The sequence below is a fragment of the Crassostrea angulata genome, chromosome 1 (assembly GCF_025612915.1).
Source record: "Crassostrea angulata isolate pt1a10 chromosome 1, ASM2561291v2, whole genome shotgun sequence".
Classification (NCBI taxonomy): domain Eukaryota; kingdom Metazoa; phylum Mollusca; class Bivalvia; order Ostreida; family Ostreidae; genus Magallana; species Magallana angulata.
Genome location: NC_069111.1, coordinates 31,826,393 through 31,851,635, shown reverse-complemented (window position 1 = coordinate 31,851,635; position 25,243 = coordinate 31,826,393). Strand labels below are relative to the sequence as shown.

The 25,243-nt window shown below is 33.9% G+C and overlaps 4 protein-coding genes across 9 annotated transcripts; 2 read left to right on the top strand and 2 right to left on the bottom strand.

The window, feature by feature from the left end:
* Positions 1 to 745: 745 nt before the first annotated feature.
* LOC128179097 (protein lin-7 homolog C-like) lies at positions 746 to 7,169 on the bottom strand. The gene is made up of 6 exons (XM_052846597.1): positions 7,105 to 7,169; positions 6,840 to 6,881; positions 3,766 to 3,914; positions 3,126 to 3,335; positions 1,582 to 1,636; positions 746 to 1,128 (listed from the first exon to the last, which is right to left on the bottom strand). Exons 1-6 carry the CDS (start codon positions 7,139 to 7,141, stop codon positions 1,025 to 1,027), a joined length of 597 nt encoding a protein of 198 aa, XP_052702557.1. The 5' UTR covers positions 7,142 to 7,169; the 3' UTR covers positions 746 to 1,024.
* A 2,589-nt stretch (positions 7,170 to 9,758) lies between these two features.
* LOC128179010 (uncharacterized) lies at positions 9,759 to 12,251 on the top strand. 3 transcript variants are annotated; one of them, XM_052846476.1, is made up of 3 exons: positions 9,759 to 9,899; positions 10,373 to 10,494; positions 10,621 to 12,251. In XM_052846476.1, the coding sequence occupies exons 1-3, from the start codon at positions 9,778 to 9,780 to the stop codon at positions 11,673 to 11,675; spliced, it is 1,299 nt and encodes a 432-aa protein (XP_052702436.1). In that variant the 5' UTR covers positions 9,759 to 9,777; the 3' UTR covers positions 11,676 to 12,251. The 3 variants fall into 3 exon arrangements, with proteins under 3 accessions (XP_052702436.1, XP_052702442.1, XP_052702450.1); XM_052846482.1 differs by having other exon boundaries at positions 9,768 to 9,919; XM_052846490.1 differs by lacking the exon at positions 9,759 to 9,899 and adding an exon at positions 9,969 to 10,133.
* Positions 12,252 to 12,266: 15 nt separating this feature from the next.
* Positions 12,267 to 24,805, bottom strand: LOC128179058 (uncharacterized). Of its 2 annotated transcripts, none has more exons than XM_052846561.1 (6): positions 24,531 to 24,805; positions 24,252 to 24,325; positions 23,931 to 24,071; positions 13,172 to 13,286; positions 12,968 to 13,040; positions 12,267 to 12,748 (listed from the first exon to the last, which is right to left on the bottom strand). In XM_052846561.1, the coding sequence occupies exons 1-6, from the start codon at positions 24,732 to 24,734 to the stop codon at positions 12,576 to 12,578; spliced, it is 780 nt and encodes a 259-aa protein (XP_052702521.1). In that variant the 5' UTR covers positions 24,735 to 24,805; the 3' UTR covers positions 12,267 to 12,575. The 2 variants fall into 2 exon arrangements, with proteins under 2 accessions (XP_052702521.1, XP_052702515.1); XM_052846555.1 differs by lacking the exons at positions 12,267 to 12,748; positions 12,968 to 13,040; positions 13,172 to 13,286 and adding exons at positions 22,325 to 23,184; positions 23,415 to 23,487; positions 23,618 to 23,732 and having other exon boundaries at positions 24,531 to 24,789.
* Positions 20,034 to 22,187, top strand: LOC128179028 (uncharacterized). Of its 3 annotated transcripts, none has more exons than XM_052846503.1 (3): positions 20,034 to 20,256; positions 20,730 to 20,851; positions 21,016 to 22,187. In XM_052846503.1, the coding sequence occupies exons 1-3, from the start codon at positions 20,135 to 20,137 to the stop codon at positions 22,068 to 22,070; spliced, it is 1,299 nt and encodes a 432-aa protein (XP_052702463.1). In that variant the 5' UTR covers positions 20,034 to 20,134; the 3' UTR covers positions 22,071 to 22,187. The 3 variants fall into 3 exon arrangements, with proteins under 3 accessions (XP_052702463.1, XP_052702471.1, XP_052702480.1); XM_052846511.1 differs by having other exon boundaries at positions 20,178 to 20,276; XM_052846520.1 differs by lacking the exon at positions 20,034 to 20,256 and adding an exon at positions 20,323 to 20,490.
* Positions 24,806 to 25,243: the final 438 nt, after the last annotated feature.

The window sequence follows — 25,243 nt, the reverse complement described above, 5'->3', positions numbered from 1 at the left end:
CCCTGTTAAGGATAATCACTGCATGCATGGTCATTAACCAGATTATCAGGACAAAATGGAGCATCTAAAATTCCAACAACTCCCTTTTTTAATCTACCTTTGAAATACATTTAAACAAAACTTTTCATGTTTCATATTTGAAAAAAAAAGTTTACAATAGTCTTTTTATAAAGTAGCAACACCAATGAACGAAAAAGCACTATTTTGGCCTGAGTAAAACAAATTTATTTCAAAAATAATGTTAAACATTACATGTATATATTCATTCATCATGATACGTATTTCTATAATACTACTATATATACAATTAACTATGGTAAAAACAAGTTTTTCTGATTTCAACTGGGGAGAAATGGGTTTGGTAGCCAAGTCAAACAGATATTTTATTAATATAATTTGTTGTTGTTTTGACACTTGACTTGTCAAATGGTTCAACAACAGGCATTTTAGGTACAATAAACACAAAATTACATTTTTTAATGAAGGTATACAAGCAGTGACTATCATTTTTTTTAACATAGAAAATCTTTATCAGTGATATGAAAGATAATAAATTTTTAAAAAATATTGATAAAATCTATGAAGCATAAGTCTTGAAAATATCAAAAGGGTTGGTCGAGGAACTTAAAACACTCTTTATATATATGTTTTGTTTTCACCCTGATCAAACTTATACTAGCTAGCATTTCTGTCAGCAACCAAATTGTTTTCTTTAAATAAAAAAAACAAACAAAACAATCAAAGCATTATTTCAATTGCATTCATTATGATGAAATGTTAATGGAACTGTAAAAAATATGAGATTTTACAACAAGTTATTTTAATCCATAGACAAGATTCACTAACCTTATTTGTCACATACACGAATAGATAACCAAATATACAACATTATCTGGTAATAACCCCCATTACACATTTTGCTGACTTTCTACATAAACAAAGAATAAACTACAACTCTGGATTATATCCCTGGCTTATTCCTTGGGTACTTGTAAAATTGCTAGGATCGGTTGATGTTTTATTGCTATGGTGACTGTCTCCTTCTCGTGGATACCCTTTGTTTATCAAATCTTGCCTCCATTTCTTCTAGAACTCTTGGATTATAACGAACCACCAACCGCACAGTTCCTGAAATAATTGTTATAAAGTATGATTGAAATAATCCTTAAGTATAAAATAATAAACAAAACACCCCTATATTAAATAGTGATTTTGAAAGTCAGAAACCTTGTATAAAAGTTGGTAAACTTCAAGAAAAAAAGATATAAAAAAAATTTGTGATTATACTGTAGATTTCTAATTAAATGCATGAAATCTCAGTCTTTGTCATTTTGCGAGATTTGAACGTATAAAAAATTTGGATTAAAGTTCTGTGTTATCTATTTTATATTCTCACTATTTGATACAAAACAGCCGAATTGTAGAATTAAGTACTCATATAAAATAAGGAATCTACTGTAATTATGGTAGAAAAAGAAAGGTTTATGTGTTTTAAATTTACTCATTTTAGACTTTTGTCCATCTTAAGTTCGTAATGATGAGCTGGCATTTAGGATACCAATATGGCTCATGTACACCTACCTTTGGCCTGTTTCAAAAGTTCAACAGCTTTTTCATGGTGTTCTCCCTCCACACTCTAAAATTTAAAATGTGAAATTGACATGTACTTAAAAGTATGTGTTATTGTTAATGAATTATTTCATGACTTGTCTAGAACTTTCTAATCCATGTAAGTCGTCACCCAGAAGTTGGGGGGGGGGGGGCTGTCTAAAAGTCAATTTCCCTTGCAGAAATATATCTCGCACAACCACCTAAATTAATTAAAAGACTCATTGCCTGTTGCTTCATATCAAACATCATCAAATCAAGATTTTTTCTAATTACAGTTGAACATTGATATCTGGAATACAATGGATATGTAGAAGTGATTTGTAGGTCTCAACCACTTATTTTTATGAGTATTTCACCCTCAATATCTTGATACTCGGATATATCAAAGTTTTTAAACCATCCCATCAAGATAACAAAGTTTGACTGTATATACTAGTGTAGAAGAATGGGATCAATCTAATTAAAAGTAAAACTTCCATGCACTCCCCGGTTTTCGATATACATACAAGTGGACATATCGAACACCCGGGAGCGAATAAAAGTTCTAGTTTTAATTAGATTGGAATGGGATAAAATTTCTTTGTGATCTTAATTGATTTTGAGATGATTGAATTTTGATTTGAATCATAATCATAGAAAATATATAATCATATAAAAAAAATCTATTTAGTTCTGTGGTATTACATGTTATTGGCTTTAGTATAAAAGAAAAACCCATTTGGATTCTGAAACAAATATGAATGTACCGGTATCTGCATTTTAAGCATTTCAGAATACTAAAATCAGGCATGATTTTGGAAGCAATATGTCAAATCAAAATTTCATTTGAGTATAAAATGAGATTGTGACTGCTGGTGTTAACATATGTTATTTGTGAATAAATGATTTGTTTAAAGAGACACAGTAACGCACAAACCCATGATTTACCAAGTATAGAATTTTTACACAATTTCCACACATTTTATATATCATATGAATAGATAAACTTTTGAAAAATTATGGTGTTCAAAAGTAAATAAACCAAATTAATAGAGAAAAATAGAAGTAAGCATTGGGCAAATACATAAATATTGAGCTTCCCTTCCATTTCATAGCCCCATACATACAGGGGAAAGTAAATACATGTACTAGTACATGTACTGCAGCATTGCATATATCATGAACCAGCGGCCTCTCAGTGAAACCAATTTTTATTAAGATACACTCTCAATAAATGCATATTTCTTACTACAGAAATCAAATAACTTAAAATTTAATTTCTTTTCTTAGCATGTCATTCCCATTGTATCTATTTTTAGACAGCAAATGCAATCACCTGACACTCAAAACAACGCCCAAAGCAACTTGTTTATTTATAATGTATGTATAATTTCCATATGAGTTAACACTACTTGTTAACTGACAGGTGATGGCTTATAATGCATGAAACCTTCTGTATGAAGAAATTTCGTGTGTTTCTTCTTATTTCCGTTGTCACATTCAAAATATGTGTAAACCCTACTCAAGATACTTACCACTCCATTCACTGAGAGCAGCTGATCTCCTCGTTTCAGACCTCCATGCCTGTCAGCAACTCCATCCTGAATGATTCTGGATATGTAGATGGGTGAATTCTGTTCTTTTCCTCCCATAACATTGAATCCCAATCCCTCTTCAGTCTTTGGTAGTTCTACAACCCTGGGGTGGGCATGTCCTTCACTTGCAGCAAAGGCAGCTACTGTGGCCTGCAACAAATAGAGAGGGGTACATTAAAATTATATTTATGGGCATTTCAGTACTAAAACTACATACTAGTAGATGTATCAAAATGAAATGATTCATTATGGCAATGAACTTTCTCCATTTTATTACTGATATTGCAGTTTATTAACACTAATGAGCATTATGATTAATGTTTGTTTACTGAGGGATCAAAAAGATTATAAGGCTGACAGAAAGGGAGGATAAAATTATTTCAGTATAAGCACATACTTTTTTAAAAAGATAGTGAGTTATTTACAAAATGTTTCATAGATCACTTTTAGGGTTTACATGTCATGTATGTACATTAATGCATTATTGTAGAGATGTATAATATAATTGATTTACTCAGAATCAAGACTCAGAACTATAGGCAAAATGAAATTATTTGAAGGTGGAGTTTAAATGCAATACCTTAGCTGTAGCATTCGCTCGGACTTCCTCATTCCCTGTTATATCCACAGTCTGGTAGACGTGTTCATAGACTTCTCTCACTGAATTTAGAAAATCACTCTGAAGCACTCTCTGTAAGGCTGCTAACTTCTGGGATGGAATTTGGCCACCTTCATATTAAAAGGTACAAGTTTATGTGAAGCAAATAAAATAAATGAAAAAAATTCACACAATCTACGATTTAACACAGTGCAGTTTGATTTTTGTAAAACAAAATTTATTTGAAAAGCACACAGTATTGTTCGCCTATTTGCCTAATCAAATCATTAGCCAAAGTTGAACTAAACGTTGCATTCTCAGTCCACATTATCATGATTATGACGTCAAACGACGTAAAGTTTTATCTTCAGAAATAGCCAAACAGAGTCACGTGATTCTGAAAATGTTATTTCTTTTTTTTAATGGTTTATCATTTTAATTCATATGTTGACTACCAGTAGTAAAATTGAATACTTTATTCAGTATCTGAAAGATCAGTTCATTGGTGTTAATGTTTTTATTTTCAATCTGATAATTTGATAAGACATACATAGAATTAGTTGTGTTTCTTGATTGAAGCACTATTGAAACTTATCTGGTTTCCACTTTAAATTCTTTTAATTTAAATTTTCTTCAATTGAAGAGGCAAGGTCACGATTTTGGTCAAGTTTCATTTTTCTATTTTTAGTGTTTATAATACCGGTTATCCAGAAATACATTTCTAATTATCAACCAATATTTGAGTGTCAGTTGAGTTATGAGCAAGATACAGAGTTCACAATATTTTGTTATGTAAACAAGGTTTGTGCCCAGTTTTTGTTTACATTGGTTCAATATACCAGTAAACATTCTATTTCAAGCAGATTTCTCTCTGTTCTAATTCGTTTTTAGCGTAAATAAATAGTACCTATAGTGTTTATCACATTCATTTTGGGCCTAAAACTGGAATTTTCACTTCTACTTTCAAAAGGTAAACAAAGCAAACGTTTACAAGACAAAGGATTGAAGCTCTGTATCTCACTTATAACACAAAGACTGACACTCAAATTTTGGTTGACCATCACAAATGACTTACTTAAGCATTGTAAACATTTAAAACGGAAAAATAATTTTGACCCAAATTGTGACCATTCCCCTTTAAAACACTGGAAAGTTTTTAATCAAGTTTACAGGCAATAAACAATGGATAAGTGCCAGTCAATCAATAATCAAACTATCTTTATTTATTAATATTGGCAGCCAATATGGCGGCACCAGAAGCTGGAAGAAAGTTTTTTAGCCCATAGTACCCTGATTCAACTCTTACTTTTCACCAATTTTCTTATATACATGTGTTACCATTACACCTTGCTTCGCGATTTGTAAATAAATTCCAAGGCTTTTGAATCTTATGATTTCCTTTGGGTCCTTTTGGGTAAACAATGCAATATGGACAGTACATCATACTGTCCATATTGCATTGTTCATGCTATGACTACTTAATTTCATCCGCAGATCTGCACTGATCTTTGTCAAAAATAGCCTATTTATATATACAACCAATTGTGACATTTTGGTGCAGGATTTAAAACAAAAACATTTCATACTTACTGAACTAAAAGACATTATTTTTTTTTGGATAAGGTTGATCGAAAGCTTACAAAGACCTCAACATGCCAAACCCTCTTTCACTCATATACCAGTATGTCCATCCTATCCAATATAGATAGAATGTTCTATCGTTAAAATGACAGATGTCCTACGGACCCGGTTTAACGATAGAATTCGTCCCATATACTCGCTTCGTAGCAAACAAAATTTTTTTATCGCGCTGTATCTTGCCTCAATTTTCATATGATTGGTCTCAAATACCTACAATGTTGCTCTTTTATAATCCCATAATACCACATTAACTGTTTTTGCAACGAAATCGCTGCCACTTTTAACATCACGTTTGAAAATTCGCTGTTTATGGTCGCCATGTTAACGATAAAATCCAAGACATTCCGAGTGCGATTTCCAACAAAATGGCAGGCAAATTCAAACCGTATTTTAACAAAATGCCTTGGTACGACTCATTAAATGGATATTTTGTGGACTAAACTACATATGCATGTTCAAAAAGGTTTGTAATGTATAAAAATGAGTTTTTCCTCTGCAGATTATTTTTAACAGACTTAAAATCGAAGCGAAGCTGATCCGCTTTGCGACTGCTACATTACAAGTATATGGGACGAATTCTTACTGTGACCTGAGCGTAGCCTGGTCACATTAAGATCATTCTTTCTATATCCAATATAGCCAATATATCAAGACAGTAACCATAAAGGACTATATATGATAAGGGCCTAAAATGGCCCCCTAAAATGAACATCATCATTTTACTATCATTCTTTGTTTTCTTAGTACAGATATGTATTTGATGTGTTTGCATAATATTCATTTTGGTTCAAGTGCCCACAATTTAGAAATATGACATTGTAAAGACAACCTTTTCCCGCCATTTTTGCATTTTTAGCGTAAAACAGCTTGTTTTCAAGCAGTTTTTCCTTCCGAAAACATAGAGCGCATTCTTGAACAAATAAAATATTTTAATCAGAGATGTATCTAGCCAAGACTAATAAGTGACAAGAAAATATTCCTTGTTCAAGCATGCGCTCTATATTTCCCATTCGTAAATAGATAAGAAAAATGTCAACTTTTGGCTGATTTTGATTGAATTATAGAAATGGCGTCACTTCTGACGTCATATACTGCCAGTGAGTGCATATAAATCAAATAAATAGATGAAAAATAAATTTTATATCAACTCTTTAAAAAAATTAGTTAACATTTTATTGTACCCGAAACACTTAAAAAATGGCGAATTATGGGGGCCAAATTTAACTCTTATCATATATAGTTCTTTGACATATTTTGATCCATCAAAAATATAACAATATAGAACAAACTTCTTTTTTTAATGGAAACAAAATTGAAAACAATATAAATCCTTTCAGAGAGATTATCAGATTATGAATATGCAACTATTATCGAAAAATTGCATACAAGTTGTACGATACAAAACTTCAACTTACTTTTCTGAAGTGCATCCAAAAGGTCTATTGCTCTGTTGACATCTGAAATGATCAAAAGTAATACATACAATTTACACTTAAAACGCTGTCGTGGTTAAAAGAAGGGCCTTTAAAAAACACACACAAGTTTCATTCATGTGACTAGATTTTAAAAAGAGCAATCGCGTATTTTCACACGTGGTCAATGTTGTGAATATGCTATGCATCTTGTTTCTCATTAAAAACTTCTTCTGGTGGCAAATAATACTACTGCTGATCAACAAACCTTTCTCCAAGTGTAAACCTTCTTCCATGGTCGCCATCTTGGCTTTATTTCCGGGTTGACACGACGAATGTCGACCCCGAACTAATTAACTGACATGCGTCGGGCTCATAGAAAACTCTAATGACGGATTGAATCAAATTCTAATGAATCTAATAATACAGAGGATAGTTATTGAATAAATTTTAAAAAAAAAAGTAAATAAGGAAAAGAAATCAAATTGACCTAGACAGTTTTGAAATTATGTATATATAATAAAATGACTAAATTTATTACTAGTGCATTTTGAATGGTGAGATATGAATTATTGACCAAAAAATTCACTTTTAAAAGTCAAGTAATAAGAGAGATACAGAGGTAATACTTTATTGTTATTTAAACAAAAATGGTGTCTTATATTTGTTATCAAGTAATGTAAAGTAAGGAATTACCTTTCCTTTGACAAAATGACTCGTGGTAAATATATATATTATAATAAATAATATTATCAACAGAAAAAAGAAACGTTTAATTTAAACTTATACCAATAAAACACGCATGTAAACAAAAATCAGACTCGAGCTTCGTTTACAAAACACAGAATTTCAAACTCTGTATCTTGCTTGTGACGCAATATTTGACTTTCAAGTTTTGACAAGGCATTAAAATTACCAATATTAACCATTTTAAACATTAAAAACGGAAACAAAAAAATTAAATTTGAGCTCAAATCGGTTCTGAGTCCCTTTAAAAGAAAATAAAAAGAATCGTATATCAGCATAGTCATTGCTTTCTCTGAATTGTTGCATTGCTAAGTATATCGCTTGTAAATACGATAAATTTTAATTTTAGTGAAGTGATCAAAGGTAACCAAACCAAAATTTGATCAATGTTACACGATTCTTCTCTGTAAATATTCAAATATTCTAGAGAAAACTTGGGTTGAAATATCAAGTGATATTCGGTATCATTATGGATAAAGATTTAAGTGAGTTGTGTAATTTTTCTGCAATGTATATGCAAGATCAGGAAAGTTTTAAAAAAATTTGCTCATGTTCATTATGGTTTTTATGTAAAACATTATTATGGCATTTTTGTAAAACAGAATTTTCGATCATTATTTTTGTGTGCATCTTCGCTAGCCAAGTGTCCGATTCGTTTTTGGGGAGATTAGAAAAACGAATCGGACACTTGGCTAGCGAAGATGTTTTGTGTGTGTTTCATGCAGCTATAAGAAAGCAGCTAGAATTGCAGAAGAAATAACATAACCCGCTAATGCGCGTTATGTTATTTTTTCTGCAATGTTGCTTCCTTCCTAGCTCTATGAAAAACCATATACATAAATCATTAAACACTTTTCATAGTTTCATAAGCCTTTGATTCATTTAATTAATTTATTATCCATAAAGAGTTATTAAAAATACATTTTTTTTAATTTTATATAGGTGGTATGGAATATCTGTCGATTTGAATGTTGATTAAAGTACATTATAAATAAAATACTTTCATCGGTTTAGAATTCTCAAATTTCACATTTTAAAAAAAAGTTATAAAAAAGTTTGGAAAGGTAAAAATCTTAAAATCCCTAGCGCCATTCGAGCTCATGACTTTCAAATTCGTAGTGAAACCTCTAACCCACTGTGCTACGCTTTTAGGTAACAATTTTGGGAAAGAAACTACACTGTATTTATAAAATTATACTTAACTTTATTCTTTATTTCAATAAATAATACGTCAAAATATGTCACATACCACCTTAAATATCAATTATACTGTCGACCATACCTTAACAGAGAAGGAATAGAGTAGCTGATTTCTCCAGGTGTATGAAGTTTACTATTGTACATGTACCAACAACTCTGACTTGGAGGTCTGGGGTCCGGGTTCGTTTAAATTCGTGGAGTTTGGGGTCTCAATGTAGTTATAGTTTTGATCGATCAAGAAATAATCCACGCAAAGTCAACACAAAAGTACAAAGAAGATATCATACGAAGTAAAACTTACGTATTATAGGTACTTAAATTATTGCTGAAATTTAATTAGCTAAGCAATACAAATGTGCATTCGACAGAGCTGTTTTTGAACGTAAAACGAATGTGTGTACTCATGCGCGAACGTTTTACTCGATCGCGTAGATTTCTAGCCTGCCAGTTCTAAAGTGTATGAACTACAATCGATCTTTAAGAAGTAGAGAAGAAAATAAATACCTAATGCATGGGTCTTAATTTTTCGCTATATTGCTTTATTTCACTTTTAATTTTCCACGTGTTAATTCAGTGGGGGAAAAAACCAACACCGGATGCTATACAGTAGGAGAGTATTTACTTCGTTAAAATATCGATGGGGTTTTGTTTATAAGAAATGAATTACGGTATGTTGTACGTAATCCTTAAAAATCGGTGATTTGTAAAGCATTTGTTTTGGATGGTGGGGAATTAACCCCCGGACCAACCCCCTATGGATCAGCCATTGCAATGACTGATACATGTATTATGAAATAATTGAACGTCTGAGTACAATGTATTCATTTGACGTTACACCCATAGAGTGGATATTTAAAGAAATTCATCAATTCCATTCAAGTTACGGCAATATATGTTTCAACAATCTTCTATGCCGTGCCCGTGTATAGATCGATATTTCTATACCAGGAACGCGCTTTAATGGATGTAGAGCAGACGACTCATCTACTTAGTAATGGATCACGTGATTCCCATTACTTTTAATGATTTTCCCTCGAAGTGGATGCATATTAATCTATTAAGAGGAAGAGGAAAGAGGAACAAAGATTGTTATTGCCTTCCGTTATTGTTTTTGAAGTAAGATTTGCCGAATTCAGGTCAGTATGAATTTTAGCATATAAGATGAGAAAATTGGTATGCTAGTGAACAACACTAATACAAGTGTGCAGTTTAATGACATCCGTGTATGTTGAGCATGCCATACACTCGCTGTGTCGATGAAGGCTCGGCCATTAACGTGCGCGTAATCAGTTTTTGTGTAGTTTTTAAAGCGTGAACGATCATTCAATATTAATGGAATTTGATCGAAAGGTAATTGCGGCGCGAAAAGTCATGCTTATTTTGAATTATGAAGGACTTTATTAATTTAGATTTTTTAGAGTTTAGGGGGTGGAACGAGGTTTATTGAGGAGTTCAGGGGGTTGAATATATATGTGCATTTAGTACAAACATATCTCTTTATCATCAGCAAATCATATGAAATGTATTTTGTTTGATATATGGATTTTGACATGCTTTTCTTCATATTATTGTACTTTTGTATTTTACAGTTTCTTAAGGAAATCGGTAATGACCATGTCCGGATTTCAAATTAATAATTTGGACCCCAACATGTTAAGTAATCACCTAACTGCACGTGGAATCAGTCTAGGCGGAGCTCAAAGTGTCAGAGGTTGAAATCTCTCTCTCTCTCTCTCTCTCTCTCTCTCTCTCTCTCTCTCTCTCTCTCTCTCTCAGCATTTCTTATCGTAACTTTTATTACTGACATAACAGGCCTTCTTATATCTAAATTTTTTAGACAATGGGATAACTGGTGAAATGCTGGTGCAGTTTTGTGAAGAAGACATCCATGATGCCTTCTCTGTATTTAAGGACAGGTTCATCATACGAAAGATGATACGAGAACACAAAACTCAAACGGGAATCCACGACAAAGTATTCTCTAACACTACTTCTTCATCTTGTAAAAACCAAAGGGATAGTACAGCAATTAAACTTCCGACAAAAGCACCACAACGCAACCCACAGCATTCAGTTTCCCCGACTAAGATTTCTGATGTCTGTGCTAATGTTAATGCAGGATATTCTACAGTACCTTCTACAAATCAACTTCACAAATCACAACATCAGTTACTTTTCAATCAGTCACGAAGAGAACATCCAAGAATACCAACTTCACCAGAGATTAAGTTGGAGAGCGTTCCCAGACCGGGTTATTCTTGCGCAACAGGAAGTAGGGTATCGCATTCTTCCCAACCGGAAGTTCAGTCATTTCCACCTCCAGTCAGGAGTCCCTTAATGCACCACGTGGTGTCTAGTTCTGTAGAAGATCGCTTGTCTGGAGCTAGATCTGAGACGGTACCAGGACCTATGGGAGAATCAGCTCAAATTGCTTCTCAAAATCAAATCGTTCGGTCTTCTAACATTAATATTACAGTCGAAGAGAAGCAGAGGATAAAAAAGTACAAAGCAGACGCCCTTCTCGAGAAAAAATGCATTCGCAGTAAACCAAACGAAGCACAGCATCTCGGATCACTGGCTATCCGTAACGCTGCCCAGGCGGCCCAAATATGGGATAACCCACCTGTAATGAGGGAAATTTCTGTGGCCAAGAAGGACCAGTTTATCAGGTCTTTATTGGCATTCGCTCCTCAGCTTTCCGAGAGAATGGACACTGTGTGGATCAGACTTAGGGAAGCGTTACAAAACCGACGGAAATATTTACTGGACAAAGAGTCGGGGAAAAGACAAACTAAATCGCAGAGGTCTGCTCCATATGATAAGAAGAATGAGTCAAAACCGACTTTAATGAAAGTCAAGGAACCGAGGACGCTGATAGACCTAACAGACTAGTTTACTTAATTCTTTAATTATTTTACCATTTTCTAACAACTTGTGTTAATTTTTTTTCTTTATTGAAACTTTTTTTTCACTTTTTCATTTTTGTAAATAAAAATGTTTATTAATACTTTTATCAAATGGAGAAAATGTTAAACTTGACAGGTTTTTGTTTGCAAATCTAAAAAAAAAAACAATGACTATATTCATAAGGCATTGATGATTGATTTCCTTGGTTTTATCATTTTCTCTTTTGAAGCTAATTATCAAAATTTGGGCTCTCAATCTAATTCAGATACATACTCTGTAATTGATTCTGTCTATATCAATTTGCATTATTTGTTGCCTGGAAGTAAAAAATGCATGTAATTGATAACAGTCTTTGGCAGTGAAAGATCTAGAACTTTTTGCATGCACGTTTAGAATTTTTTGTATTGTATTTGTACTGTATTATGCCTATCTGTGTATTTAGTCAGTTGACCAAGCCTGATTTAAAAGGATGCATTTTTTCGTGAAGAAAATGCAATGCTTGCTATCAGACTGATTAATTTTGACTGTCATTGACTCAAATTAAAACAAACAAAATTCTTATACCAATTACAGCTTTTATTAGTAAAGTAAGACTAAGTCTTCAATAAATATCTCTCTTTGTACAAAGATTAAATATACAACGTTATATAAAATAAGGGAAAATATAATAGGAATTCTCACATATCACACAGAGACCTCAAATAAGAAAAAAAATCACACATGAAAAAAGCGCGTGTTCACAAGATACACCTAATCACTATATGATAAAGTGCACTCGAAGCCAAAGCTTTGGGTACATGTCAATGAAGTGAAGCTGGCTGCAAAGTAAAACTGAAAGTGGGACATAATATTATCGAAAAAAGTATCTTGTATAGTGAAGATTTTTCACATAAACATCCCGAATTTTCCCTTGTCGTTTTTCCTGAGTCGCCTGAGCTCTTTTTCGTCCTCCACCTTTTCTGCGGAGTACATGACGTCGGTACGGAGTGCGTACTTCCTTCCGGAAAGGACGGCCGAATCTTCGTGTAAGATGTCGTGTTGGTAGATCAGAACTGAACCTATATATCGAAGAAATTTCAAAGTGTTTAAAAATAGTTCTTTGGAAAGTTGACATCGTAAATATCAATTTTTAATTAAGTAAATGTCTGTTATTTGTTGAATAAAATAAGTAATTTGATTTTACGAGAAATAATTTGCCCAAAACACTTTTCGTTTTCAGTTTATACATACGTTTCAATATTTGTACAAGCAAATTTTTATTTAAAAAAAATGTTCACCTGTTCTGGGTTCGACTTCAATTCTCTCGGATTCTTCAAGGTCTAAAAACGTTGTGTCGCCTCCTAGAAAGTCCTGCAAACAAATTAGAACATTGTTACAGATAAGAATTACCGTGTACAGCATTACTTTATGATTAATTTTTGCACAGATATATGGCCAGTGATAAATTAACGTTTTAAAAAGCAGCATCAACGTTTCCTTACATCGTTTAGGAAAATCTGCACACTTAGGAAACTTTTCTCGCCATTTTCTCTGCGAAATCCGGCATCGAAGTGAGGCTTGAAATACTCTCCTGAGTCGTAGCGCTGAACACGAAGTCTAAATGAAAAACGTACTTCTATACACACATACGTTTATATACTATATAGTATTTCAAAGTTTTCTTATATTTTATACCGTAATGTATGATATTAAAACAATACATTTAAAAGTTCCAAATGACATTCATCAGATTAGCAAGATTTTAATTTGGTTCAAAATATATACGTGCAGAAGAATACTTCTCTGTTTTGTTTTTAGCCCATAGTACCCTGATTCAACTCTTACTTTTCACCAATTTTCTTATATACATGTGTTACCATTACACCTTGCTTCGCGATTTGTAAATAAATTCCAAGGCTTTTGAATCTTATGATTTTCTTTGGGTCCTTTTGGGTAAATTGATGTACTGTCCATATTGCATTGTTCATGCTATGACTACTTAATTTCAACCGCAGATCTGCACTGATCTTTGTCAAAAATAGCCTATTCATACAACCAATTGTGACATTTTGGTGCAGGATTTAAAACAAAAACATTTCATACTTACTGAACTAAAAGACATTATTTTTTTTTGGATAAGATTGATCGAAAGCTTACAAAGACCTCAACATGCCAAACCCTCTTTCACTCATATACCAGTATGTCCATCCTATCCAATATAGATAGAATGTTCTATCGTTAAAATGACAGATGTCCTACGGACCCGGTTTAACGTAGAATTTGTCCCATATACTCGCTTCGTAGCAAACAAAATTTTTTTATCGCGCTGTATCTTGCCTCAATTTTCATATGATTGGTCTCAAATGCCTACAATGTTGCTCTTTTATAATCCCATAATACCACATTAACTGTTTTTGCAACGAAATCGCTTCCACTTTTAACATCACGTTTGAAAATTCGCTGTTTATGGTTGCCATGTTAACGATAAAATCCAAGACATTCCGAGTGCGATTTCCAACAAAATGGCAGGCAAATTCAAACCGTATTTTAACAAAATGCCTTGGTACGACTCATTAAATGGATATTTTGTGGACTAAACTAAATATGCATGTTCAAAAAGGTTTGTAATGTATAAAAATGAGTTTTTCCTCTGCAGATTATTTTTAACAGACTTAAAATCGAAGCGAAGCTGATCTGCTTTGCGGCTGCTACATTACAAGTATATGGGACGAATTCTTACTGTGACCTGAGCATAGCCTGGTCACATTAAGATCATTCTTTCTATATCCAACATAGCCAATATATCAAGACAGTAACCATAAATTTGACATATTTTGATCCATCAAAAATATAACAATATAGAACAAACTTCTTTTTTTTAATGGAAACAAAATTGAAAACAATATAAATCCTTTCAGAGAGATTATCAGATTATGAATATGCAACTATTATCGAAAAATTGCATACAAGTTGTACGATACAAAACTTCAACTTACTTTTCTGAAGTGCATCCAAAAGGTCTATTGCTCTGTTGACATCTGAAATAATCAAAAGTAATACATACAATTTACACTTAAAACGCTGTCGTGGTTAAAAGAAGGGCCTTTAAAAAAACACACAAGTTTCATTCATGTGACTAGATATTAAAAAGAGCAATCGCGTATTTTCACACGTGGTCAATGTTGTGAATATGCTATACATCTTGTTTCTCATTAAAAACTTCTTCTGGTGGCAAATAATACTACTGTTGATCAACAAACCTTTCTCCAAGTGTAAGGTGTCATAACAGTATTTCACTGAAGGTTCACGTCAAAACATGGCTGAGCCAAAATAATTCCCGAATTTTCCTTTGAATCCGGGGCGGTTCCGCTCGAGACAGGAGCTGATTTTTTTTATGAGATGAAAAACAATGTGTAAGAGGTCTAACTATCCCAGTTTTGTAATAATGCGAGGTCATTTGAATTTTTGATGCGCGTTGTTTCTGGAGGGGGGTGAAAAGTCCCGGGCTTGATTTTCAAGCACATGTGTAACTTCGATGTAAACAAAGTCGCACGCCTTGCTGGATGCACGTGTGTATTTTGCTAGAAACTTGTAAATGAAGCGTTGTTTAAAAAGATGTCAAGAGGATTTTTTCCAGAAGTTCGTTTTGAATTTTTAATCTGTATGTAAAGTTGTGCAATTTTGGTAAGAATATATAGTAGAATTTAATACTGTAGTGCAACCTGCAGGAAAACGGGCTTGCAATGTTAAAAATTGTTTTACCTGTGTTTTAGGTGTTAAATCAGTGTGTTTAGACGAAAAATGACAAACAATGGGGTTTTGTAGCCAGCAGCACGCTTATTTTGCTTTTAATGATGCATACAAAATTAGCCCAGATTTCCTCTGAAATGTTCTACTGCCTCAAAACAATGAGCCATTTATAGTAGATCGGACCGTCTAAACTGTCCGGAAAATTTTTAGCAGATCAAATACGATGTAGTATTCATCGTCGTAAACAACAAAATATTCTACGGGGTGTGAATATCAAATAAAATCGGTTGTTTAGGCCCTTGTGTTGCAGTAAGAAATGCTCAATTTATGTCCAAAATTGAGAAATATTGATACGAAAGCGGAAAAAAGCTGAGATGTATCACTCATGTTAGTTAGATTAGAACAATACCGTGCTATTTTGGACAAAGGTTCTCACCATTTTCATAAATTGTATGAAATAATGACGTTTTCTCTACCCCACCCCCCAGAGGCAGGGTCATTGAATTTTTGGCCGACATAATTTCTGGGGTCCACATGATATTAATTAATTTGCGTCATTTTATACATTTTCATACATCACTTGTCAATTTAAAACCAAAAAATCACTGAATATCAAAACACCGTGTAAATGCATACAGTATAACTTTGATCATATTTTCATAAATCAGTGGCCACCGTGTACACCGTGGTGTTAAAAAATCGCTCATGACTTTCTGAAATGAGTAGATATCTTCATAATTTTTTTTTAGTCACACAACACAATGAGTATTAATCAATTTATTAATGTTGATTTTGCGATAACAAAAAATGAGTTATATTGCAGGTGTCATAACAGTATTTCACTGAAGGTTCACGTCAAAACATGGCTGAGCCAAAATAATTCCCGAATTTTCCTTTGAATCCGGGGCGGTTCCGCTCGAGACAGGAGCTGATTTTTTTTATGAGATGAAAAACAATGTGTAAGAGGTCTAACTATCCCAGTTTTGTAATAATGCGAGGTCATTTGAATTTTTGATGCGCGTTGTTTCTGGAGGGGGGTGAAAAGTCCCGGGCTTGATTTTCAAGCACATGTGTAACTTCGATGTAAACAAAGTCGCACGCCTTGCTGGATGCACGTGTGTATTTTGCTAGAAACTTGTAAATGAAGCGTTGTTTAAAAAGATGTCAAGAGGATTTTTTCCAGAAGTTCGTTTTGAATTTTTAATCTGTATGTAAAGTTGTGCAATTTTGGTAAGAATATATAGTAGAATTTAATACTGTAGTGCAACCGTAAACCTTCTTCCATGGTCGCCATCTTGGCTTTATTTCCGGGTTGACACGACGAATGTCGACCCCGAACTAATTAACTGACATGCGTCGGGCTCATAGAAACTCTAATGACGGATTGAATCAAATTCTAATGAATCTAATAATACAGAGGATAGTTATTGAATACATTAAAAAAAAAAGTAAATAAGGAAAAGAAATCAAATTGACCTAGACAGTTTTGAAATTATGTATATATAATAAAATGACTTAAATTTATTACTAGTGCATTTTGAATGGTTAGATATGAATGGTTGACCAAAAAATTCAATTTTAAAAGTCAAGTAATAAGAGAGATACAGAGGTAATACTTTATCGTTATTTAAACAAAAATGGTGTCTTATATTTGTTATCAAGTAATGTAAAGTAAGGAATAACCTTTCCTTTGACAAAATGACTCGTGGTAAATATATTTATTATATAAATAATATTATCAACAGAAAAAAGAAACGTTTAATTTAAACTTATTCCAAAAAAACACGCATGTAAACAAAAATCAGACTCGAGCTTCGTTTACAAAACACAGAATTTCAAACTCTGTATCTTGCTTGTGACGCAATATTTGACAAAAAAATTAAATTTGAGCTCAAATCGGTTCTGAGTCCTTTTAAAAGAAAATAAAAAGAATCGTATATCAGCATAGTCATTGCTTTCTCTGAATTGTTGCATTGCTAAGTATATCGCTTGTAAATACGATAAATTTTAATTTTAGTGAAGTGATCAAAGGTAACCAAACCAAAATTTGATCAATGTTACACGATTCTTCTCTGTAAATATTCAAAAATTCTAGAGAAAACTTGGGTTGAAATATCAAGTGATATTCGGTATCATTATGGATAAAGATTTAAGTGGGTTGTGTAATTTTTCTGCAATGTATATGCAAGATCAGGAAAGTTTAAAAAAAATTTGCTCATGTTCATTATGGTTTTTATGTAAAACATTTTTATGGCATTTTTGTAAAACAGAATTTTCGATCATTATTTTTGTGTGCATCTTCGCTAGCCAAGTGTCCGATTCGTTTTTGGGGAGATTAGAAAAACGAATCGGACACTTGGCTAGCGAAGATGTTTTGTGTGTGTTTCATGCAGCTATAAGAAAGCAGCTAGAATTGCAGAAGAAATAACATAACCCGCTAATGCGCGTTATGTTATTTTTTCTGCAATGTTGCTTCCTTCCTAGCTCTATGAAAAACCATATACATAAATCATTAAACACTTTTCATAGTTTCATAAGCCTTTGATTCATTTAATTAATTTATTATCCATAAAGAGTTATTAAAAATACATTTTTTTTAATTTTATATAGGTGGTATGGAATATCTGTCGATATGAATGTTGATTAAAGTACATTATAAATAAAATACTTTCATCGGTTTAGAATTCTCAAATCACATTTTAAAAAAAAAAGTTTTAAAAAAGTTCATCTTCGCTAGCCAAGGGTTTTCGGTCCACTTTGCTCCCCATAAACCCTTGGCGGATTTCATTACGAAAACTCGGTGACAAGATCCGTTTTATGATTGGCTGCAGCTGCGAGTAGCTGATCCAATCGCAGTGCGTGTAAATATAAACTTTAAAAGAAAACACATGTGTGATCTTTGGTAAAACATTCGGTGCTTTTAACATGTTGAGGCTCAAGTTCTCGAGTACAGTGCCTCCCCAACGATGGTCTAACCAGGTCGCTTTAAAAAACTAAGGTATATATTTTACTGGGATTACACAAAGTTCTAAAAACTTGTCAAGGCTCGCGTGATAGCATGGGAAGTAAACAGGGCGAATGTAGAAGTTGCCTATCCCGTTAGTATATACGTTCCTGCTTATGGTTATTGCTTTTTAAAAAGGTTAAATGAGCTCTGTTTTATTTAATTTCTTTGGTTTGCAATATTCACAACATCGATACCTGGTTTTATGGCATGAAAGTTTTCATATAAATCGGTGACTTTTTCGCTCCCAGTACAGGTCCTTACAAAACACTATGAATAAAACATTCCGTGCTTTCCCTGGGTTATAACTTAATTCGTATTTAATAGCATCATTAATTATGTTCCCATATTCGGTAGTCAACATGTTTTCAAGTTGTATTAATGCCGTAGTGTGTATATATCCCGTTGTTTATTTCGATTAAAATGTAAATATGCAAGGGGCGCAACTCAAGTTGCTCGCTAGATAGCGCCACCACATCACCGAGTTTTCGTAATGAAATCCGCCAAGGGTTTATGGGGAGCAGAGTGGACCGAAAACCCTTGGCTAGCGAAGATGAAAAAAGTTTGGAAAGGTAAAAATCTTAAAATCCCTAGCGCCATTCGAGCTCATGACTTTCAAATTCGTAGTGAAACCTCTAACCGACTGTGCTACGCTTTTAGGTAACAATTCTGGGAAAGAAACTACACTGTATTTATAAAATTATACTTAACTTTATTCTTTATTTCAATAAATAATACGTCAAAATATGTCACATACCACCTTAAATATCAATTATACTGTCGACCATACCTTCACAGAGAAGGAATAGAGTAGCTGATTTCTCCAGGTATATGAAGTTTACTATTGTACATATACCAACAACTCTGACTTGGAGGTCTGGGGTCGGTTCGTTTAAATCCGTGGAGTTTGGGGTCTCAATGTAGTTATAGTTTTGATCGATCAAGAAATAATCCACGCAAAGTCAACACAAAAGTACAAAGAAGATATCATACGAAGTAAAACTTACGTATTATAGGTACTTAAATTATTGCTGAAATTTAATTAGCTAAGCAATACAAATGTGCATTCGACAGAGCTGTTTTTGAACGTAAAACGAATGTGTGTACTCATACGCGAACGTTTTACTCGATCGCGTAGATTTCTAGCCTGCCAGTTCTAAAGTGTATGAACTACAATCGATCTTTAAGAAGTAGAGAAGAAAATAAATACCTAGTGCATGGGTCTTAATTTTTCGCTATATTGCTTTATTTCACTTTTAATTTTCCACGTGTTAATTCAGTGGGGAAAAAAACCAACACCGGATGCTATACAGTAGGAGAGTATTTACTTCGTTAAAATATCGATGGGGTTTTGTTTATAAGAAATGAATTACGGTATGTTGTACGTAATCCTTAAAAATCGGTGATTTGTAAAGCATTTGTTTTGGATGGTGGGGAATTAACCCCCGGACCAACCCCCTATGGATCAGCCATTGCAATGACTGATACATGTATCATGAAATAATTGAACGTCTGAGTACAATTTTAAGTCTGTCTGTATTCATTTGATGTTACACCCATAGAGTGGATATTTAAAGAAATTCATCAATTCCATTCAAGTTACGGCAATATATGTTTCAACAATCTTCTATGCCGTGCCCGTGTATAGATCGATATTTCTATACCAGGAACGCTTTAATGGATGTAGAGCAGACGACTCATCTACTTAGTAATGGATCACGTGATTCCCATTACTTTTAATGATTTTTCCCCGGAGTGGATGCATATTAATCTATTAAGAGGAAGAGGAAAGAGGAACAAAGATTGTTATTGCCTTCCGTTATTGTTTTTGAAGTAAGATTTGCCGAATTCAGGTCAGTATGAATTTTAGCATATAAGATGAGAAAATTGGTATGCTAGTGAACAACACTAATACAAGTGTGCAGTTTAATGACATCCGTGTATGTTGAGCATGCCATACACTCGCTGTGTCGATGAAGGCTCGGCCATTAACGTGCGCGTAATCAGTTTTTGTGTAGTTTTTAAAGCGTGAACGATCATTCAATATTAATGGAATTTGATCGAAAGGTAATTGCGGCGCGAAAAGTCATGCTTATTTTGAATTATGAAGGACTTTATTAATTTAGATTTTTTAGAGTTTAGGGGGTGGAACGAGGTTTATTGAGGAGTTCAGGGGGTTGAATATATATGTGCATTTAGTACAAACATATCTCTTTATCATCAGCAAATCATATGAAATGTATTTTGTTTGATATATGGATTTTGACATGCTTTTCTTGATATTATTGTACTTTTGTATTTTACAGTTTCTTAAGGAAATCGGTAATGACCATGTCCGGATTTCAAATTAATAATTTGGACCCCAACATGTTAAGTAATCACCTAACTGCACGTGGAATCAGTCTAGGCGGAGCTCAAAGTGTCAGAGGTTGAAATCTCTCTCTCTCTCTCTCTCTCTCTCTCTCTCTCTCTCTCTCTCTTTCTCTCTCTCTCTCTCCCTCTCTCTCTCTCTCTCTCTCTCTCTCTCTCAGCATTTCTTATCGTAACTTTTATTACTGACATAACAGGCCTTCATATATCTAAATTTTTTAGACAATGGGATAACTGGTGAAATGCTGGTGCAGTTTTGTGAAGAAGACATCCATGATGCCTTCTCTGTATTTAAGGACAGGTTCATCATACGAAAGATGATACGAGAACACAAAACTCAAACGGGAATCCACGACAAAGTATTCTCTAACACTACTTCTTCATCTTGTAAAAACCAAAGGGATAGTACAGCAATTAAACTTCCGACAAAAGCACCACAACGCAACCCACAGCATTCAGTTTCCCCGACTAAGATTTCTGATGTCTGTGCTAATGTTAATGCAGGATTTTCTACAGTACCTTCTACAAATCAACTTCACAAATCACAACATCAGTTACTTTTCAATCAGTCACGAAGAGAACATCCAAGAATACCAACTTCACCAGAGATTAAGTTGGAGAGCGTTCCCAGACCGGGTTATTCTTGCGCAACAGGAAGTAGGGTATCGCATTCTTCCCAACCGGAAGTTCAGTCATTTCCACCTCCAGTCAGGAGTCCCTTAATGCACCACGTGGTGTCTAGTTCTGTAGAAGATCGCTTGTCTGGAGCTAGATCTGAGACGGTACCAGGACCTATGGGAGAATCAGCTCAAATTGCTTCTCAAAATCAAATCGTTCGGTCTTCTAACATTAATATTACAGTCGAAGAGAAGCAGAGGATAAAAAAGTACAAAGCAGACGCCCTTCTCGAGAAAAAATGCATTCGCAGTAAACCAAACGAAGCACAGCATCTCGGATCACTGGCTATCCGTAACGCTGCCCAGGCGGCCCAAATATGGGATAACCCACCTGTAATGAGGGAAATTTCTGTGGCCAAGAAGGACCAGTTTATCAGGTCTTTATTGGCATTCGCTCCTCAGCTTTCCGAGAGAATGGACACTGTGTGGATCAGACTTAGGGAAGCGTTACAAAACCGACGGAAATATTTACTGGACAAAGAGTCGGGGAAAAGACAAACTAAATCGCAGAGGTCTGCTCCATATGATAAGAAGAATGAGTCAAAACCGACTTTAATGAAAGTCAAGGAACCGAGGACGCTGATAGACCTAACAGACTAGTTTACTTAATTCTTTAATTATTTTACCATTTTCTAACAACTTGTGTTAATTTTTTTTCTTTAATGAAACTTTTTTTCACTTTTTCATTTTTGTAAATAAAAATGTTTATTAATACTTTTATCAAATGGAGAAAATGTTAAACTTGACAGGGGTTTGTTTGCAAATCTAAAAAACGATGACTATTCCATAGGCATTGATGATTGATTTTCTTGGTTTTATCATTTTCTCTTTTGAAGCTAATTATCAAAATTTGGGCTCTCAGTCTAATTCAGACAGAAACATACTCAGTAATTGATTCTGTCTATATCAATTTGCATTATTTGTTGCCTGGAAGTAAAAAAATGCAAGCAGATTGACAACAGTCTTCGACAGTGAAGATCTAGAACTATATGCATGCACGTATGGTAAAAAGATCTAGAACTATATACATGCACGTATGGTAGTCGCGTTTAGATTTTTTGTATTGTATTTGTACTGTATTATACCTATACGTGTATTTAGTCAGCTGACCAAGCCTGATTTAAAAGGATGCATTTTCATGTAGAAAATGCAATGCTTGCTATCAGACTGACGAATTAAGACTGTCATTGACTGGAATTAAAAAAAAAATCTGGTACCAAATTACAGCTTTTATTAGTGAAGTAAACTTCAATAAATATCTCTCTTTGTACAAAGATTAAATATACAACGTTAGTATATATAAAAGAAAATATAATGGGAATTCTCACATATCACACAGAGACCTCAATAAAAAAATCATACATGAAAAAAGCGCGTGTTCACAAGATACACCTAATCACTATAGATAAGACTACTAATGATAAAGTGCACTCGAAGCCAAAGCTTTGGGTACATGTCAATGAAGTGATGCTGGCTGCAAAGTGAAACCAGAAGTGGGACACAATATTATCGAAAAAAGTATCTTGTATAGTGACGATTTTTCACATAAACATCCCGAATTTTCCCTTGTCGTTTTTCCTCAGTCGCCTGAGCTCTTTTTCGTCCTCCACCTTTTCTGCGGAGTACATGACGTCGGTACGGAGTGCGTACTTCCTTCCGGAAAGGACGGCCGAATCTTCATGTAAGATGTCGTGTTGGTAGATTAGAACTGAACCTATATCGAAGAAATTTCGAAACGTTTAATGTATAATTCTTTGGAAAGTTGACATCGTAAAAATCAAGTAAATGTCTGTTAATTGTTGAATAAAATAAATATTTTGATTTTACGAAAAATAATTTGCCCAAAACTCTTGTGCTCCTGTGACTTTTTTTCGTTTTCAGTTTATACATACGTTTCAATATTTGTACAAGATAATCTATATTTAGTAAAAAAAAAATGCTCACCTGTTCTGGGTTCCACTTCAATTCTCTCGGATTCTTCAAGGTCTAAAAACGTTGTGTCGCCTCCTAGAAAGTCCTGCAAACAAATTAGAACATTGTTACAGATAAGAATTACCGTGTACAGTAATACTTTATGATTAGTTTTTGGCACAGACATATAGTCAATGATAAATTAACATTAAAAAACAGCATCAACGTTTCCTTACATCGTTTAGAAAAATCTGCACACTTAGGAAACTTTTCTCGCCATTTTCTCTGCGAAATCCGGCATCGAAGTGAGGCTTGAAGTACTCTCCTGAGTCGTAGCGCTGAACACGAAGTCTAAATGAAAAATTTACTTCTATAACATACGTTTATCTACTGTATACTAGTATTTCAAAGTTTTCTTATATTTCATACCGAAATGCATGATATTCAAATAATACATTTAAAAGTTCCAAACGACATTCATCAGATTAGCAAGATTTTAATTTGGTTCAAAATATATACGTGCAGAAGAATACTTTTCTGTTTTGTTACCTTTCGTTCAGTCCTACTATTTTGTGATTTCGCCAAAGTTCTGGAATGTATGGTCTCAATCTCTTCTGTATTTTCTCCATTTCCTCCACAGAATCCAGGAAGTTGTGGTAATTGTTTCTTGTGTCAGTCTTTGTAATTTCTCTGCAAAATTATCATTCATAACTTATTCAGAGCTCAACTTAGTTGACTAAAATCTTTATCATGTATAGACATATAATCATAGTTATTGGATTAAACATTATTTCAGGCACACAGTGTACACTGTCTATGTACTTATCCACATTCTAGAAACACATTTTCCAGGAAAGATGTCATACTTACTTTCCATCAGCAGTATGGATCATAGCAGGACTGAAACCTCTCATTTCAGATTCCTTGATCAACTGCAAGCATTCCTACAAATAGATATAAGAATTAGGTTATATTATTTCTTAACATATCATTCAAACTATCATTTTGAGTTCAAAGAATGAAAGAATCATTGGTTTAAGATATAAACTAAAGCACAATATCACACACACGAAAACCGTTCTTTCACACAGACGTATGAAATGGTTTTGTGGGATGACTGTTGCTATTATGCGCGAAATCAAGGCTTGCCTTCTTGGTGAAGACGTTGTGAAGAAGGAAGACCAGCTTTCCCTCCCAGCATCTCTGCAGCTCAATCTCCTGTCTCTGGATGACTTTTCCGGGTTCCATTTTACCACTTTCCAATTCTTTCCGGGATTTACTCTTTCCTCCGTACCGAAGTTTTTTCAAAGTAGAGCTGATAACTTTTGTTACGGAAGCCGGTTCCTCTGGCATTATTGCTGTTGTTGATAAGGTTATACTTGAGAAGTGATGTTCTGAAGCATGCTTGGGTCCTTTTTATATCAATTTACCTGCTGTATCGTCATAATGGCATAAAGAATGACCTAGAGGTTAATTGCGATCTTAATTATCAAACTATCGAATGATAGGCGCCTGTTTAGGGCAGATATCCTCTTGGGGACCTCTTATGTTTATGACAAAGACAAGTCGACATTGTTCAGACCAACTTACCACTTTCCTTGTTGTATTTATTAACATAAACATGTTCTGAGAAGCGCCGCAATTAATTAATTAATAGTAATGAACAAATCCTAATATCTGGTTCACGCCAATGGAGATTCTTTCCACCTGGATGGAGAATACAGGTAATCGCCCAGGTATAACCATTTTTCTACTGGGCAGTCCTGATTGTCATACAGTAACGATAGTCATACATGGAAGTGTGGTAGATTTTGACCAATAGCAGTCCGATGTGAACCTTAACACACTTTGATACACTTACT

What these genes read in the sequence shown, in the direction of transcription:
- LOC128179097 (XM_052846597.1), bottom strand. Translation starts at nt 7,141, where the DNA reads ATGGCGACCATGGAAGAAGGTTTACACTTGGAGAAAG. An exon ending in AGGTTTACACTTGGAGAAAG is followed by an intron (nt 6,882 to 7,104) that starts GTTTGTTGATCA and finishes TGATCATTTCAG; the next exon opens with ATGTCAACAGAGCAATAGAC. An exon ending in ACTTTTGAAACAGGCCAAAG is followed by an intron (nt 1,129 to 1,581) that starts GTAGGTGTACAT and finishes CAATTATTTCAG; the next exon opens with GAACTGTGCGGTTGGTGGTT.
- LOC128179010 (XM_052846476.1), top strand. Translation starts at nt 9,778, where the DNA reads ATGGATCACGTGATTCCCATTACTTTTAATGATTTTCCCTCGAAGTGG. An exon ending in CTTCCGTTATTGTTTTTGAA is followed by an intron (nt 9,900 to 10,372) that starts GTAAGATTTGCC and finishes TGTATTTTACAG; the next exon opens with TTTCTTAAGGAAATCGGTAA. An exon ending in CGGAGCTCAAAGTGTCAGAG is followed by an intron (nt 10,495 to 10,620) that starts GTTGAAATCTCT and finishes TAAATTTTTTAG; the next exon opens with ACAATGGGATAACTGGTGAA.
- LOC128179028 (XM_052846503.1), top strand. Translation starts at nt 20,135, where the DNA reads ATGGATCACGTGATTCCCATTACTTTTAATGATTTTTCCCCGGAGTGG. An exon ending in CTTCCGTTATTGTTTTTGAA is followed by an intron (nt 20,257 to 20,729) that starts GTAAGATTTGCC and finishes TGTATTTTACAG; the next exon opens with TTTCTTAAGGAAATCGGTAA. An exon ending in CGGAGCTCAAAGTGTCAGAG is followed by an intron (nt 20,852 to 21,015) that starts GTTGAAATCTCT and finishes TAAATTTTTTAG; the next exon opens with ACAATGGGATAACTGGTGAA.
- LOC128179058 (XM_052846561.1), bottom strand. Translation starts at nt 24,734, where the DNA reads ATGCCAGAGGAACCGGCTTCCGTAACAAAAGTTATCAGCTCTACTTTG. An exon ending in ATCCATACTGCTGATGGAAA is followed by an intron (nt 24,072 to 24,251) that starts GTAAGTATGACA and finishes ATAATTTTGCAG; the next exon opens with AGAAATTACAAAGACTGACA. An exon ending in TGCAGATTTTCCTAAACGAT is followed by an intron (nt 13,041 to 13,171) that starts GTAAGGAAACGT and finishes ATTTGTTTGCAG; the next exon opens with GACTTTCTAGGAGGCGACAC.